Here is a 16094-nt window from a genome sequence, read left to right on the forward strand (position 1 = left end):
GAAGAAGCCAAAACTTCCACTGTTCCCTAAAATTGAACAAAGTAAGTGACGGAAAAAGATCATGATTTCATAATCCCACAATTTTCCATTTCTTCCAAACTTAAAAGTCAGTAATAGCATAAAACAGTGATAAAGTGAGGGGGTTCTATACAACATTAAGGATTAAATTGAATGACATGTAAAAAAATACACTGACAGGTGTGAATGTTTAAAATGAAATCTGCTTATTACACAAAGGACAGAGTTAAAACATGTTTAGTATCATTTTAGCTTCATCCTTACAAAACAACTAAGATAAAATACTGATTCATTATATTTTTCCTATCAGAACTCTTGATCATAGTTGACTCTCATTCTTTCTAGATGTTATCCTATCATCAAAGTACAGCTTAGATTGAAAAATGTACTTACATTGGCACAACAGTAGACTCCCCAAGACTTTATATTTGAATGAACCATTTTTAAGTAACTTACCAAGAATTTAAGAAACCTAATGTTCACATTTTTAATTCAACAAGTCTGTGGATTAGTTTGCTTTTTGGTTTTGGAGTGGAGGTAGGGATTTAAACCAAAATACATTATTTCCAAGGCAGACTATATATTGTATTACACAAGTCAGTTTTCAAATTCCAGATTTGCTTTTTTCAGCAATGCCTTCATTTTGTTAACAAAAGTGGCCTCCTATATGTTTCTATCAAGTCAATTTATAACACATTGAACAGAGAGGAATGATAATTTCCCACAAGTTCAGTTGGGGTAGAGGTGAGGGTGGGATGGGCTTCCTGTAGAGCACTGTCCCATAGCATGAGATTTAAGTTCCTCATCTCACTGACACTTTCTCTCCATGCCACCTCCCCCACTATAGTAGGATTTCATTCATAATTTGGATTTTTAAACCAGAAAGTTATGGTCAATCCAAAATAACCCAAAGAACTTGCTAAAGTTATATCAATAAGCAGCTTTTTATTGAAGGACTGAAAGAATTAAATAGAAGGCACAGTAGCACTCTAAAGCTTTTTCAGAGCATAATAATCTTTTTGTGTTTATGTGTGGAATTCAGACTTTCTTTTTTGTTGTTAAAAATGTCTGTTGAATAATCATTAAATCTTTATTTGTCATCCTTCCCTTTGGTCTTTCTGTATACCATCTCTCGAAAACTGGCCAGAATCTTGTTCTCCCTCTTTCGTCTCTCTTCTTGGTTAAAGGATGCAAGGGCTCTCTTCTCATCAGCACTATAGATCTGGTTCTCTTTTCGCAGTCGCACAGCCTCCATTCGGCGATGCCTGGAGATAATTTTATTTTTGGCTTAATTTCTTAGTAATTATGTTCAAAGCATATCCTCATTAATCCTTTCTTAATACAGAGTGGTCTATTTAAAAGCTGGCAAACAGAAGCTGTTTTTGAAATGGGTTAAATTTTCAAAAGATTATTTGTTTTATCTGTTGATTCATTTCTAGTATTCAAATAATGATCTCTGATGTTCTGTCAACATGGTGAATGTTATTAATTTCAAATACTAAGGGCATAAGTTTAGTTGTTTCCAATAAAATAACCAGAAATGGGAAAATTAGTAAACTTCCTAGGTGATATGTCCATTTGCCTTTGTGGAATTAGATAGTACGATAGATGAAAGATTTAACCTGTAATCAATTAGGTAGAAGTTCTTCAAGGTTCTAATTTACATATAACCAAAGGAACCAAGTCTAAATCTGTAATTGAAGAGCCAACACAACCAAGTATAAATCTATAATTGAAGAGCAATTTTTATGATTGAATTTAACTTCCTTAGAATCAAGTAGTGGCTCAAAAAAAAAGAAAGAAGGTGTTTTGTACCAGGGCCAAATCAGTAAAGGATAGGAGCAGAGGCAGAAGGAAACTATGATGTCACCTTCAAAAGGTCTGTTTATTTAGAGGGAAAACTTCATGAAAACCTGCCTCTTTTGTGTATATGTACCCAATTCTACACAATCAGTTCAAGAACCTTGCATAATGTCTAGAAAAATGGAGAAAAACTGGGTAAGGGGAAGAGGGGAGAATCTCAGGTTATCATGAAGGTGGGGGAGTGACAAGATGGGAGAATCAAAGAGGTAACAACGTCAGGTTGCTTAGGGTACAGTGAGTGCGGCAGTTTATTGGAACAGATAGTGCTACATGAATGATGCTACATCCATGTAGATGTCTTCTAGTACATGGGAAAGATTTTCTCTGGGATACCCAGGTCATAAAGTATATGAATGCTCAATTTTCCAAGACAATCCCAGACTGTTTTCTAAAGTGTCTGTACCAATTTACACCATTAGCAGTATTTAAGAGGTCCTGTAGATCTACATCCTCTCAAACGCTTAGTATTATTACAACTTTGAACTTTTGTCTATCAAATTGGTATAAAAATGGTATTTCAGTATGTTCTTGATTTCCATTTCCAATGATAATAAACATCTTTTCATATATGTATGGACCATATGTAGTTCTTCTTCTGACAAATGCCTGTTTGTGTCATTTTCCCATTTTCCTTTTGGGTTTATAGATATTCTTTAAATATTCTCAATACTAACTCTTTATCAGTTGTGTATATTCCAAGATCTTATCCCAGCTTGGAACTTGTCTTTTTACTCATTTTAAGGTGTCATTTGATGAACACAAGTTCTTACTTTTAACCTAGGTAAATTTATCAATATTTTATTTTATTTTATGGCTTTTTATTGTTTTCTTTAAAAATGCTTCCCCACTCCAAGGTCTAAAAGAGATCTGCTCTTAAAGTCCTTAATCTAGCTGCATTGATTTTTATGTTTAGTGATGTAGGGTCCTACCTTCATCTTTTTCCATATGGATAATCATTTTTTTCCTGTTCCATTTATTGAACAGTTCCTTCATTTCCCAATGATCTAACATGCCATCTCTTTCATACATTGATGTTCCAAACATGTATGGTTCTGCCCTTGGACTCTATTTTATTCCACTGAAAAATATGGTTGTTCCTCTTTGCTTTCTAAAAGCACTGTAAGCTTCATAATAAATCCTCATATCTGGTAGGGCAAATCTCACCTTCCTCTTTTCCTTTGGAAGTGACCTGGCTATTCTTGGCCTTTTAGTCTCACGTACATTTTAGAATTAGCTTATTAAAGGCCGGGCGCGGTGGCTCACGCCTGTAATCCTAACACTCTGGGAGGCCGAGGCAGGTGGATTGCTCGAGGTCAGGAGTTTGAGACCAGCCTGAGCAAGAGTGAGACCTCGTCTGTACTAAAAATAGAAAGAAATTATCTGGACAACTAAAAATCTACATAGAAAAAATTAGCCGGGCATAGTGGCGCATGCCTGTAGTCCCAGCTACTCGGGAGGCTGAGGCAGTAGGATTGCTTAAGCCAAGGAGTCTGAGGTTGCTGTGAGCTAGGCTGATGCCACAGCACTCATTCTAGCCTGGGCAACAAAGCGAGACTCTGTCTCAAAAAAAAAAAATAAAAATAAAAATAAAAATAAAAAAAAGAATTAGCTTATTAAGTTTCAGGATAAACTCTGTCGTGATTTTGTTTGGAACTGTAATTGAATCTATAGATCACAATTTGGGAAGAACTGTCAACTTTACAATATTGGCTTCCTATCAGTGAACATGGCATTTTCTCCACTTAGGTTTTCTTCAATGTCTCTTAATAATGTTTTTTTTTCTTTTCTTGTTCTCAAGTCCCTTCAGTTTGATAATGTCTCTTAATAATGTTTTATAGTTTTCCCTGTAGAGATCTTGGGCATCTTTTGTTAAGATTGATTCTTAAGTCCTTCATATTCTCTGATATTATTATAAGTGTTGTTTTCTTTTTATTTAATTATACTTTCTAGTTGTCTGTTGCTGGCATATAGAAATGCAATTGATTTTGTATATAAACCTTATATCCAACCATTTGTTAAACTTTCCTCTTACTTATAATTCATCTGAAGATTCTTTGGGATTTTCTATGTAAACAATCATATTATTCACAAAAAATGACACGGTTATATCCTCCTTTCCAATTCTTATACTTCTAATTTCTTTTTCTTGTCTTACTGTGCTGATCCTCTGATATAATGTTTCAAATATTGGTCCTCAGAATTCCAAGATTCTGGAAGTACTTCTGGGGTTCTGTAAATATTTGCCCCAGTGTCATTTAAAAATAGTTACCTACTTAAAAGTTTATAAGGCTTTAAAGAATCCAAACTTCAATTTGATCTTAGTATTGCCGTATTATTAGCTTATTCTTCTGGTTCTTCCTGGTACTTTGCTTTCTTTTTTTTGTTTTTTTTTTTGTTTGAGACAGAGTCTCGCTTTGTCACCTGGGCTAGAGTGAGTGCCGTGGCATCAGCCTAGCTCACAGCAACCTCAAACTCCTGGGCTTAAGCGATCCTACTGCCTCAGCCTCCCGAGCAGCTGGGACTACAGGCATGTGCCATCATGCCCGGCTAAGTTTTTCTATATAGATTTTTAGCTGTCCAAATCATTTCTTTCTATTTTTGGTAGAGACAGGGTCTCACTCTTGCTCAGGCTGGTCTCGAACTCCTGACCTCGAGCAATCCACCCGCCTCGGCCTCCCAGAGTGCCAGGATTACAGGCGTGAGCCACCGCGCCCGGCCACTTTCTTTTCCCTAATTTTATATTCATTTCCCCATGCCAACCTGATGTCTTTCATCATCCTTTTCTGTTATTCATTCTCAGAAACCTGGGTCCACATAAAACAGGAGGCAAACTTGCAAACTAGGCAACACTGACTTATAAAAATGCTTTTATAACTACCAAAATGCCACATTCCTCATGGGGCAGTGATAAATAGATGAATTTATCTATGTCCTCCAGTGCATAAAATATCTGTACCAAAATATCGATTAGGAAACAACACTGGAAAGATTGATTCTTTGAAGTTGGAGATATAGCTGAGTTTGAGGCTGACTTGCATATATGTTTGGGATTTTAGACAACCGTGATTATACCAATAAAACTAATATCAAACCATGATTTACACTCTATTTTTCATTAGGAATAGTCACTTACACTTTCCTACTTGAGGTTAAGAAAAAAAAAAGGAATAATCACATAATGAAAATTAGTCACCAAAATATAATTTTGGTAGTAAGAAAGAAAAGATCTAATCATGGAAACTGACCTCAATGCTAACAACATACCTGCTGCCACTCATTACGTAACCTGAGCATTCAAATGATGCAATTTCTTCACTTGTCAAGCCAATTTCACCTCTTCGTGGGATACGTTTTCCAGCTTTTACATATTCAGCCATAGCTGCTCCTTCACCAGGTAACAGAGCATGGCCATAGCTACAAAGTAATTCAGAATTCAGAAAAGGCCCATTAGACGATCTCAATATAAAAAAGCACATCATCTAAAGAGAGCACAAGAAAACATTTTCTCCCAGACAAGATTGGTAGTAACAATACTCAGCAGTAGTGTTTTGGGAAGCCCAATGTGAATTACTTCATTTTAATTAGTGAACATTGCACTATGACCGATATAACTAACCCAGAAATGTAGAAATATTTTGGAAGAACAAAAGAAGTGATGTTAGTGAGTGCAGATTCGTAGTTTACAATTATGGATTAATTTACCCCTATAGGTATTGCCATTACAGGTTCTGCTTCCAGTTGATTCCCTTTTCCCCTCAAAAAAATCTAAAGTAAAGAAGTAATATATCTCAAATTAACATACTTTTTACATTTATAGCCAAAACTAATGATATATAGTGACAATTATCAATTAACTTTCCTTCAAAGGATTTTAAAAGCTACCATCCCTTCATTCAACTCAGTGAATGTTTCTTATGTACCTATTAAATCCAAAGCTTGTAATACAAAACTAATCTGTCCTTGTGGAGTTTACATATTAATAAGAATGTAACTGTAATACAAGGTAAAATATATAAAATATATTGCATAAAAGAAATAGAAAATGCTGTGAGGATTAAAGAGGGATAGAAATCACATCTACTTGTGGAGGGGAAGTATTGGGAATGAGCATATGCCCATCCTTTTGAAAAGGGCTTTAAAGGATGGCAAGGATTTTAATATGAAGAAATTGGGGGTAGGAAAGAAAACAGAAGGCAGAGAAAAGAAGGTAAGGCATGTTGGGGGAAGAAACAAGCTGAACAAGGCCCAAAAGTGGGAAAGTGCACAATCAGTTGGAGCCTGGGGTATAAATAAGGGAATAGAGGGAGATAAACTTGGCAAGGTAAGTTAGAAGCATACTTTTTGGAAGGTACTTTAAATATTATAAATGCACTACTACTTACTTCAAAGGTTTATCATCTTGAGAGGCAAGTGTTTTTGGAGCCTCTGGGCCAATCAAATCTGAGGGTTCTTCAGCCTCTGCATGGAAGATGTTCAGAAACACATTTACATTTTGACTAATCAGTTACTTTAATGTTTCATCTGTTCTGAGTTAAAGTCTATCAGAAGAACCTACTTGATCGATCCTTCCAGGGATTCTCCAGAAACTCTTCTTGGGACTCTTTAGAGCTTGAATCACTGGATTCTTTTCTGCTCTTCTTAGACTTCTTTTTCTTGTATTTCTTCCTGTGGGGATTATAATTTGATACAAATTCATTTAATATTCCCATGTTAAAGGGCATGGGAATATTAAGGCAATGAAAGGTAAGACATTAAAATGACCTGAATTCCCAGCTTATTCAAACTTGCTAGAGAATAATTTTAATTAAAAAAATCTTCTAACTTATTTAACCAAATCATTTCAACTATAAAAAAGATCACTGAAGGGAATCATGAAATATAGTTCTCATGTTGTATAAAAACAACATAAATAAAACAGCATAAAAATGACTCTTATCAATTTGAGCATTAATAATAAAGTACAATAAATTAAAATACATCAAATATGTTTAAATCCTTGAGTTCATAATGATATTAAAAAAATCCAACCCATTATTTTGAAGACAACAACAAAATCAATTATCCTGACTTAACTATACAAACTGTATTTCAGGGTATCTAAATAGTTGATGAGGGTAAGCTTATCTTATAGAATTATCCTACCTAACAAATGAAGAAGGAAAGCCAGAATTAGACTTTCACCATTTTGCAATCCCTAATGAAATAATGGATCTAGGCAATGAACATCAATGGCTGCTAATGTGATAAAAAGAGACAACCAGACATTTATTTGCCTCCTAATGGAAGTACACAGCACCACCTATGAAGTATTCCTGCCCAAAACTCAAATCTGAACATTGTCAAGCCTCTAGACCTATCAATCTACAAGAAATACAGAGGACAGAAGAACATGCTAAAGGATACCATAAGAATACAATCATGCAATTTATGGATATTATTTGTATCCTGATTAGAATAAACTGTAGGAAAAAACTGCTGAGAATTGAGGAACTATTGTTAAATATTTTAGGTGTGATAAATATTCTAGTATTGTAGTTATGGTTTTATAAAAACAAAAGAATGAAGGCTGGGCAAGATGGCTCATGCCTGTAACCCCAGCACTTTGGGAGGCCAAGGAGGGAAGATTGCTTGAGCCCAGGAGTCCGAGGTTACAGCGAGCTATGATTGTGCCACTGCATTCCAGCCTGGGTGACAGAGCGAGACCCTGTCTGTTAAAAAAAAAAAAGAAAGAAAGAATGCCTATCTTTTAAAGAAAGGTGCTGAATTCTTTATAGATGGAATAATATCTGAGATTGGTTCCAAAATAAATGGGGTTGATGATGGAGACTGCCTATGAGTTGATAATTGTTCAAATTGGGTGATGGGTACATGGGGGATCATTATACTACTTTACGTAATTTTATATATATTTGAACTTTTCTACAATAAAAATTAAACAAAACTGACGATCTGTGTTTCTTCTTCCTTTCCTTCTTCTTGGCTTTCTTTGCCCTCCTTTTTGTATCTTCATCTGAAAATTAAAGCACATTATTAATTGAGAAAAAAATTTAAACTAAAACCCCAATACTTTTGAGTAGATACATATCCTACTGCTGTCCCATTTTTTGTTACAGAGAAATTAATTCATTGAAACATTTCTTCCTATTTATCAGAAAGTGTACTAAGCATTGGGGACACAAAAATTAAAGGTACACTAGGTATTAGGTGATAATAGGGTATTATTATGAATTTTATTGTGTGAGACAGTATTGTGCTTAAGTAGAAAACTGCCTTTTATTTTGTAGAGATGCATACAAAAATATTTAGTCTGAAAGTGTGATGATATTTATAATTTACTTAGACTATCTCAGAAAAAACTCATCCTTGAAGCAAATATGTCAAAATACTAGCAACTGTTAAATCTGGGTGATAAGTATATGGCATTAATTATACTATTCTCTTGACTTTTCTGAATATTTGAAGATTTTCATGATAAAAAGGGGAAAAAAACTGTATGTGCTGGAGAGGGGAAGGAGAGTGCTTTCCAGGAGCTCAGTCTAATGAAGGAGACCGGTAAAGACATAAATACAATCTGAAACAACAGAGGGAAGCTTGGGGTGCTCTGGACATACAGAGGAGTCTCAAAATCAGATTGCTTTGGAGAGGGTGGTTGAAGAATGGTTAACTAGGAAAAGGTGATTTTTAAGCTAATTCTTTTTAAAATCAGTTGATTACAAAAGTAATGCTCGCCTATTGTTGCAATGAGTAAGCCAAGCTGGATGGAGGGACAGGCTGGCATTAGGCAGAGGGACTTTCTGTACCAAGTAACACAGTCAAGAGAAAGAACATGGAATACTGAGGAGACAGAAAGTAGCTGTCAGGCTACAGAGGATAGTACAAGACAGAGTGACAGGGTATATGTGATTAGAGAGAGATCAATCAGGGTCTGAACTTTACCCTGAAGCCTATGGAGAGCTATTGAAGGATTTTAAGTAGGGGACTAAAAGTTTTGTCTTCCAGTAGTGAAGAGAAGTGATATTGGGGGCCAAGGAACCCAGGCGATAGCAGAGGAATGGAAGCCTTTGTGTAATGTGCCAATTCATAGGAGGTACCTTCTGGTCAATCATCAGTGGAGATATCACAAAAACATGGCTTTTTGTGATGTACCATCCCAAAAGGGGTACCTTGCATCAATCAGCAGCCAGCCTGAACAGGGTACTTTATGGCATGTCTCTATAATTTTTGAAAATTGTACAGACATGCCCACTGGGCATGAGAATTACACATAAGAGCCCTTCCACTGGGCTGATGCAGCCCAGTAAGGCTTACTCTGGTGCAGCCCAAACCCCTGACTTGGTCTGGTACCACATGACTCGTAAAACTATGCACAACCCACCTAGAGTCAGACTGCTTAGGTTTGAATCCCAACTGCCTGAGCTTGGGTGAGATACTTATCACCTGTTCTGTGCCTCTATTTCTTCATCTATAAGACGTACCCTACAGATATTATTATATGGATTAAATGGCAATAATGAAGATAAAGCACTTATCAGAATGCCTAGCACAAAGTCAGCAAGCGTTCAAAAACTCTTCACTATTACTATTGTTTTTTAAGAAATGTCTTCTAAAATAAGTTTTAAGAAGTAAAACTAGGCCGAGTGTGGTGGCACACACTTGATCCCAGCTCCTCCGGAGGCTGAGACAGGGGGATCGCTTGAGCCCAGGAGTTGGAGGCTGCAGTGAGCTATGATGACACCACGTCACTCCCACCCAGGCAACAGAGCAAGATTCCTATCTCAAAAAAAGAAAAATAAGTAAAACTAGTTTTGAGGCAAGGCTTGCAGAATAACGTTGGCTTTCTTACCACTAGAGTCTGTTTCAGAATCAGAGTCACTGTCGCTATCTTCAGAATACTTCTTGTGTCTTCTTTTAGATGATTTTTTCTTTCTCCTTTTCTTGGACCTTTCTTTTGAATGACTAGACTTTTTCTTCTTCTTTTTTTCTTCTATAGAAAATACAAATAAAAAACTTCTAAAAAAGTATTTCTGAACATCAATTTTATTCTATTTGAAATACTGAAAAGGAATAGATGATGAGCAATTTGAATAAATGCAAAGCCTAATGCTCAACTATTTATAAATTTATTTTTTAAACTTCTCAACGAAATACCTCTGTATTTAAAAAAATACCTTCTGAAGAAGAAGCTGAAGAAGTACTTTTCTTTGGTTCTTCATCCTCTACTGGTGTATGTTCATCAGAGCTGAATTTAAAGAAAATGGTCATAAGGATTAGAAAAGTGATGAGATATAGAACACAGAGTGTAAAAATATGGACTTAAACTTTTTCAGTAACAGCATCGATTGTCCAAGAACCATTAAAAGCAAGCACTGGACTACTTGCGTAAGACTGGAATTCAAGGGTCTACCACCTTCATAATAAAAAGATAAATTACATTTGCATAATGCTTTAGTGTTTACAGAGTGCTATTCAAACAAAGCAGCATGGAGGATTTATATTTTCAGAAGAAACTACAGGGCAAAAATAGACAAACAGGAATCATAAAGAAAGATGAAAGCAACTAGATATAAGAAGGCTGAGGGAAGACTTCATAATTTTATTCTAAGTGTGTAAAGGACATATAGTAGAGCAACTGTTCTGTGTCTTCAGAGCAAGAACCCAACAAACTACAGTCTAAAGAGATTTCTTTCTGTTGCAGAGAATTCTGAAAATGAGTATTAGTAAAGTTCTATGATAGTTTAGAAAAGGAGTTTCCATATCATATAATCTTTTCCTCTGAAGAGCACACCTGGAATAACTTAGGTATTGTCTAGAAAATCATTTTTAGGGTTTCTTCCAACTCTAATTCCATGAATTCAGGCTCCTTGAACATTTTCCAAAGGTATCTATAAGAATAAGTTTCAGATAATAACGCTTTATCATCGTGTCACAAATTACAGGTTTACCTGTCAAGCACATTGTCTCAACTCAACCTAAAGCAGACATAGAAATAGAAGAAGAAACTTATGAGTAGCACCAAAAGAAATAAACAAAAAGAAAAAGCATTAAGCATTCAGATAGTATTATATATAGGAAATCAACTAAACAAAACCATTCATTTTTAAAAATCCCTTTATAATACTAATACCTGGCATGCAATCTGCTACTGGGTTAGTTGAGAAAATAAATTAAAAATATTTATAATATAAATGTACTATTTGTTTTAATACTGAACCTTTCTATGAATAGGAAATTAGCACCCTATGAATTACAATTTAAAATCTACTAACATCTCCTAGCAACATGTCTTAATACTTAGATATATTCCATATTTTTAAAACCTAAGGGGTTAAAGAGCATAAATCACAAAAAAGAAGAAAAATGGGAGATATAGTAATACTTAAAGTTCTTCACTTAACAAAAATTTTTACAACAGACTCAGGATTTAAACAAATGTCATAACATATTTTAAGTATTTTTTTAACCACTTACTCTGGTTCAGGATTCTTTGGAGAAAGTCCCCACACTTCAGGAGCTCCCAGCTCTCCAATCCTTTCTCTCTCACTTAATCTCCTAGAAGATACAGACATGTAAATTATAACTCAATGGCTGAATTGTTTCCTAAATATATAATCAAATTCAACAGGAGTCCTGTCAAGTTCTATTTTCCCTTAGTATTTTAAACATTAATAAAAACTTGGTTTAAATGTAAACTCATCACTTAGGATTTGATGTTCTCATAATACTATCAAATGATACAGACTGCAGAAATGATAGTTTGGGAGACTGTCAAGTGTACCCCTTTTGCCAAATGAATGACATAGCTTCTAACTGCTCATCTCAACATCTGTCATATTTGACAGAAACAGTTATACATTTGGAAATAACTTCATTTGTTTATATACATTTATGAAAGTAAAGAGAGGTCTCCTTTGATCTGGTCAAACCTTCAGTTTTCAGAAACGCAGGAATTATTGAAGGATGCATTCGAAGTAGAAAATAAAGAGAGTTCTGAAAAATTAAAGTTTTACTTGACAAAAATTGTACTCAATGAGATACAGAATTTGTTCCCTCTGTTTTCCTTTTAGTTTCTTTTGGAAAAGCAGTACATTCTCTACTATTTGGAGGGCACTAAAATCTTTTTCTTCTTTTGTTTTATAATATTTTTGGTTTCTTCTGTTTTAATTTTTGCTATTATTTATAAAGTAAAAAACAAAACAAAAAATTAAGGCTCAATTTCTCAAAGTTTAGTTGCTTATGATTCCATTTTTTTAATTTACAAAATAAACATAATTGATTTGTTTGAATAAATTATTTTCTACTTTTTTTTTTAAGAGACAGGGTCTCCCTCTGTCACCCAGGCTGGAATGCAGTGAACATAGCTGACTGTAACCTCAAACTCCTGGGCTCAAGTGATCCTCCTGCCTCAGGCTCCCTAGTAGCTAGGACTAGAGGCACTCACCACCATACCTAATTTTTAAATTATTTTGTAGAGAGCCCAGGCTGGTCTCGAACTCCTAGTTTCAAGCAATCCTCCCACCTCAGCCTCCCAAAGTGCTGGGATTACAGGCATAAGCCACCACACCCTGCCAATTTTCTACACCTTTGTTCAGGGGAAAAGGTAGGATAACTATGCAGAGTCAGACTCAAAGGGTTTCCCACTTGAAGAAACAATCTAAAAGGGTACATACTTATAAATGTATTTGAAATTTATGCATATAGGGGGAAGAATGCCCACTGGACTGTAAAGAACACTAAGTCCTGTTCTCATACCAGTTCCCACTAGCCTTCATCTGTATTGTTATTTATCTTCCAAACGTACATATACAAATTTCATCCAAGCAGTTCTGACATCTTTTTGTGAAGATTATCCAATCAGAAGCCACTTGCTTTTTGATTGACATAGCCTGTGAGTATCTTTCTGAAAAACTGAACTTGGAGAGATAGGTCTCCAACACTAACTCAGGACTGTTTTTACTGTTTCTGCTCCCGTGCATGAAGCACTAATGGCTAACACTTATGGAACATTTATTATGTTCTAGGCATTAAATTATTATAACCCTAAAAACCTTGGTACTAATTTTATCCCCTTTTTAATGGCGAGGAATGGAAGCTCAGAGAGGTTAAATTACTTGTCCAAGGTCATACTGCTATTAAGTGACAAGAGCTTCAAACTCAGGCAGTCTGATTCTGGAGCATGTCTTTTTCATCACTACACTTTATTATCTCTCATTGATGGAAGTAAAAGAATCATGAAGACATATCCCAAATGATGAAACTTTTACCTGCCCCTCAATGCCTGTAATATTTCTAAAGTTCTTGTTTTTTAAAAATATATAGTGCATGTAAATCACTTAGTACAGTGCCTGACACATAATTTAACAGTTAATAAACTTTAGATATTAAGACCTACACAGCAATAATTATAAGCCTTTTCCTTTCTTCTTCTTAAACTATGTATTTTTCCACTCCAATATTCACTCTCATTAGAGGAGATCTGATCTCATCCTTGTGTCATTTTTCATCAAGATTGAGGAGATCATTTTTAACAAGACCTTTCTCAAAGTAGCCTCATCCACAGCTTAGCAGATCGCTCTTCCTACATTTATGTAATTATCTTGTCTGAGAAAATGGTTTTCCTCCTCTCCAATTTAAACCCTTCCTAATTCCCTACAAAACATTTTCACTTACATATCCTGTTATCTCAAACCTGTCTGTTCCTTCCTTCAACAAGCAATGGTTGCACGCTTACAAAGTGTTAGGCACTGCGAATTCTGTGATTAATAAAATAGGGCTCCTCCTTTCCACGAGTTCAGTCTAGTGGGGAATAAAAATATGTTTACGAATTACAACGATACAACCAAGTAAATACTACAATTCTGGCAGGTCTGAGGCTCTTGGCCATGTCCGCTAACAAACCAGGAGGCGGAGAGGGATTGTAGGAGACTAAGGCACTGTAAGAAGGGGCCCGAGGATGAGAGAAAATGTAAGAGAAAAGGAAGAATAAAGGGTTGTCGTGGGTGGATTAAAGAAAGGCATGAAAATGGGCGCAGGGCAGGCAGAGTGAGCGAAACGCAAATAGTAAGAAGCGGAATGAACGATAAATCAGACTCCAAAGGCAGATGGGCTCGTACACGAGAAGGTGCGGCCGTCTCACTCACTTCTGCCGCAGGCTCTCCTCCCTCTCCTTGTCGAGAAGGCTAGGCCATGGCTTGTCGCTCCCATAGGGGCGCGAGTAGCCGCCATAATAGGCGGACGACGAGGCAGAAGCGAAGGTGGTGCCGCGCGGTGCAGAGGGCCGCTCTCGAGAACGCGACCGCGAGCGGGAGCGGTAGGACTGGTTTCGGGAGCCTTGGCTGAGACCACCCAGGTGATGGCTCAAGCCATTCCTGTCCCCGGACCGAGAGCAAGAGTGAGAACGCGAGCGGCGGCTCCGTGGAGAGCGAGCAGATTTGCTGGGCTTGGGACTCCTCGACGAACTGCGACGTTTTCCACTGGAGCCCAAGGCCTCCCCCTCCGGGCTGCGCGAGCTGGATACCGGAGCCATGGCTACTCCTGGGTTCCCAAAGCTGCGGAAGAAGGGGGCGCTCTCGCGAGCCTTGGGAAGATCTCGGTTGCCTTGGTTCCCAGATCCTGCAGCCACGCAACCACCCAAACATGACGAAACCTTGGAAACAGTTCCGGGTACGTCAGCAAATCCCTTCCCCGAACCTAGGCGGTCCTCGCCAACGGAAAGCGATGTGTGTATCGGTATAAATAAGCCGGTGAGACAACCGGGTTCATATATCCCTCCAGTTCCGAGTGAGGCTCTTCATATCTAACGTGGATAGGAGACCACGTCCTTTCTCAGCCTCGTACTTGAGATATCTGAAGGGAAGGACGACGGAACACAGGATACATTTCACTGAGTGGCCGTATGAACAACACAGTTCTGCTTGTGTTTCGTGTACTTTCTGTTTGTAATTATATATATATTTTATATGTTATGTACAGAAGTATAAATTATATAATTTAGTTTTTCTTTTTCTTTCCAATCCCAAGCAATATAAGGAGTTTATCGTGATTGGTAGAGAGCTATAAAGTAAGCCCCATACTGCCCAGTTAGCTTAGAAGGCACAAATTCTTATGTTAATGACTTGAGCCTGATAAACTCCAGTTATGTTCACAGCCCAGAGAAAAACTGCATACTTATCCCCTAGCCACCCATTTCCACCAGTATGCTCCAGAACAATGAACTTGTGATCTCATCTTTGTCTAGCCCGTTAAACTGGTCCCGTCATATACTAGTCCAACAATATATGGCTAATGATCAGTATTTCTATTCATTTTTACTGTTTTTTTTATTTTATTTACTTATTTATTTACTTATTTTGAGACAGGGTCTCCCTCTGTTGCCTGGGCTAGAGTGCGGTGGCCTCATGAGAGCTCAGTGCAACCTCAAATTCCTGGCCTCAAGCAATTCTCCTGCCTTGGCCTCCCAAAGTAGTAGGATTACAGGCGTGAGCCACTGTGCCTGGCCCTGTTTTTAAATGAGAGACCATTCTGACACTAATTCTGCTAATTTGGATTTTTGAAGGCACATAGGTTTGCTGTGGAAATTCCAAATCTAGTCTACCAGTACTTGGTGGCCTCTGGGATTTTCCTAAGAAGTAACTTAACAGACTGCAAAAAACAATGCCAATTGGTTATGAGAAATCTCCTTTTTTGAAATTTGAGGTAAAGATGTATTACATAATGTTAAATGGAAAAAGCAGGCCACACTATTGAATATCTTCTATGTAAAACCAATTGGTCATGGGAAAGGTCCAAACCTGAATTGAATAAGACAAATTATGTGATTTGTGATGGGGGTTTGGGGAAATTTCTAATAAGAAAGTTTTGAATGGAAAAACTACGCTCTAACTTTTGTGACGCCAGGCTGTATACCTTTGCATCGATTGCTTATAAAAGCCAAGTTTGCAACAGTGATTAGTCTACCTGCCCCATGACTGGTGGGAGCATTCCTTAGTTTTAAAGAAAACCCCTACCCCTACCTCTGATTGGCATGATGCTGTAATTGCTCAGTTTCCTGGGAATAGCCTGTGTTTCTTGCACTGGAAGTGAGGGGAAGCCAGAGCTCATAGGCAGGTTGCAAGCAGCCTGTGGGATTGGGCTTGTAGAGTTTGGGTCTTATGGAAGTTCAGCCCAGCCCAGCCCAGACAAGGAATGACGTACACTTACACTGATCCATTTTTTAT

General features: G+C 37.0%; 1 protein-coding gene across 1 annotated transcript; it reads right to left on the reverse strand.

The window, feature by feature from the left end:
* Positions 1–946: 946 nt before the first annotated feature.
* Positions 947–14566, reverse strand: LOC123628790 (NFKB activating protein). Its single transcript, XM_045538753.1, has 9 exons — positions 14019–14566; positions 11350–11430; positions 10050–10120; positions 9725–9865; positions 7828–7891; positions 6437–6546; positions 6264–6339; positions 5146–5295; positions 947–1283 (listed from the first exon to the last, which is right to left on the reverse strand). Exons 1-9 carry the CDS (start codon positions 14402–14404, stop codon positions 1109–1111), a joined length of 1254 nt encoding a protein of 417 aa, XP_045394709.1. The 5' UTR covers positions 14405–14566; the 3' UTR covers positions 947–1108.
* Positions 14567–16094: the final 1528 nt, after the last annotated feature.

Source organism: Lemur catta, chromosome X, assembly GCF_020740605.2.
Source record: "Lemur catta isolate mLemCat1 chromosome X, mLemCat1.pri, whole genome shotgun sequence".
Taxonomy (NCBI): domain Eukaryota; kingdom Metazoa; phylum Chordata; class Mammalia; order Primates; family Lemuridae; genus Lemur; species Lemur catta.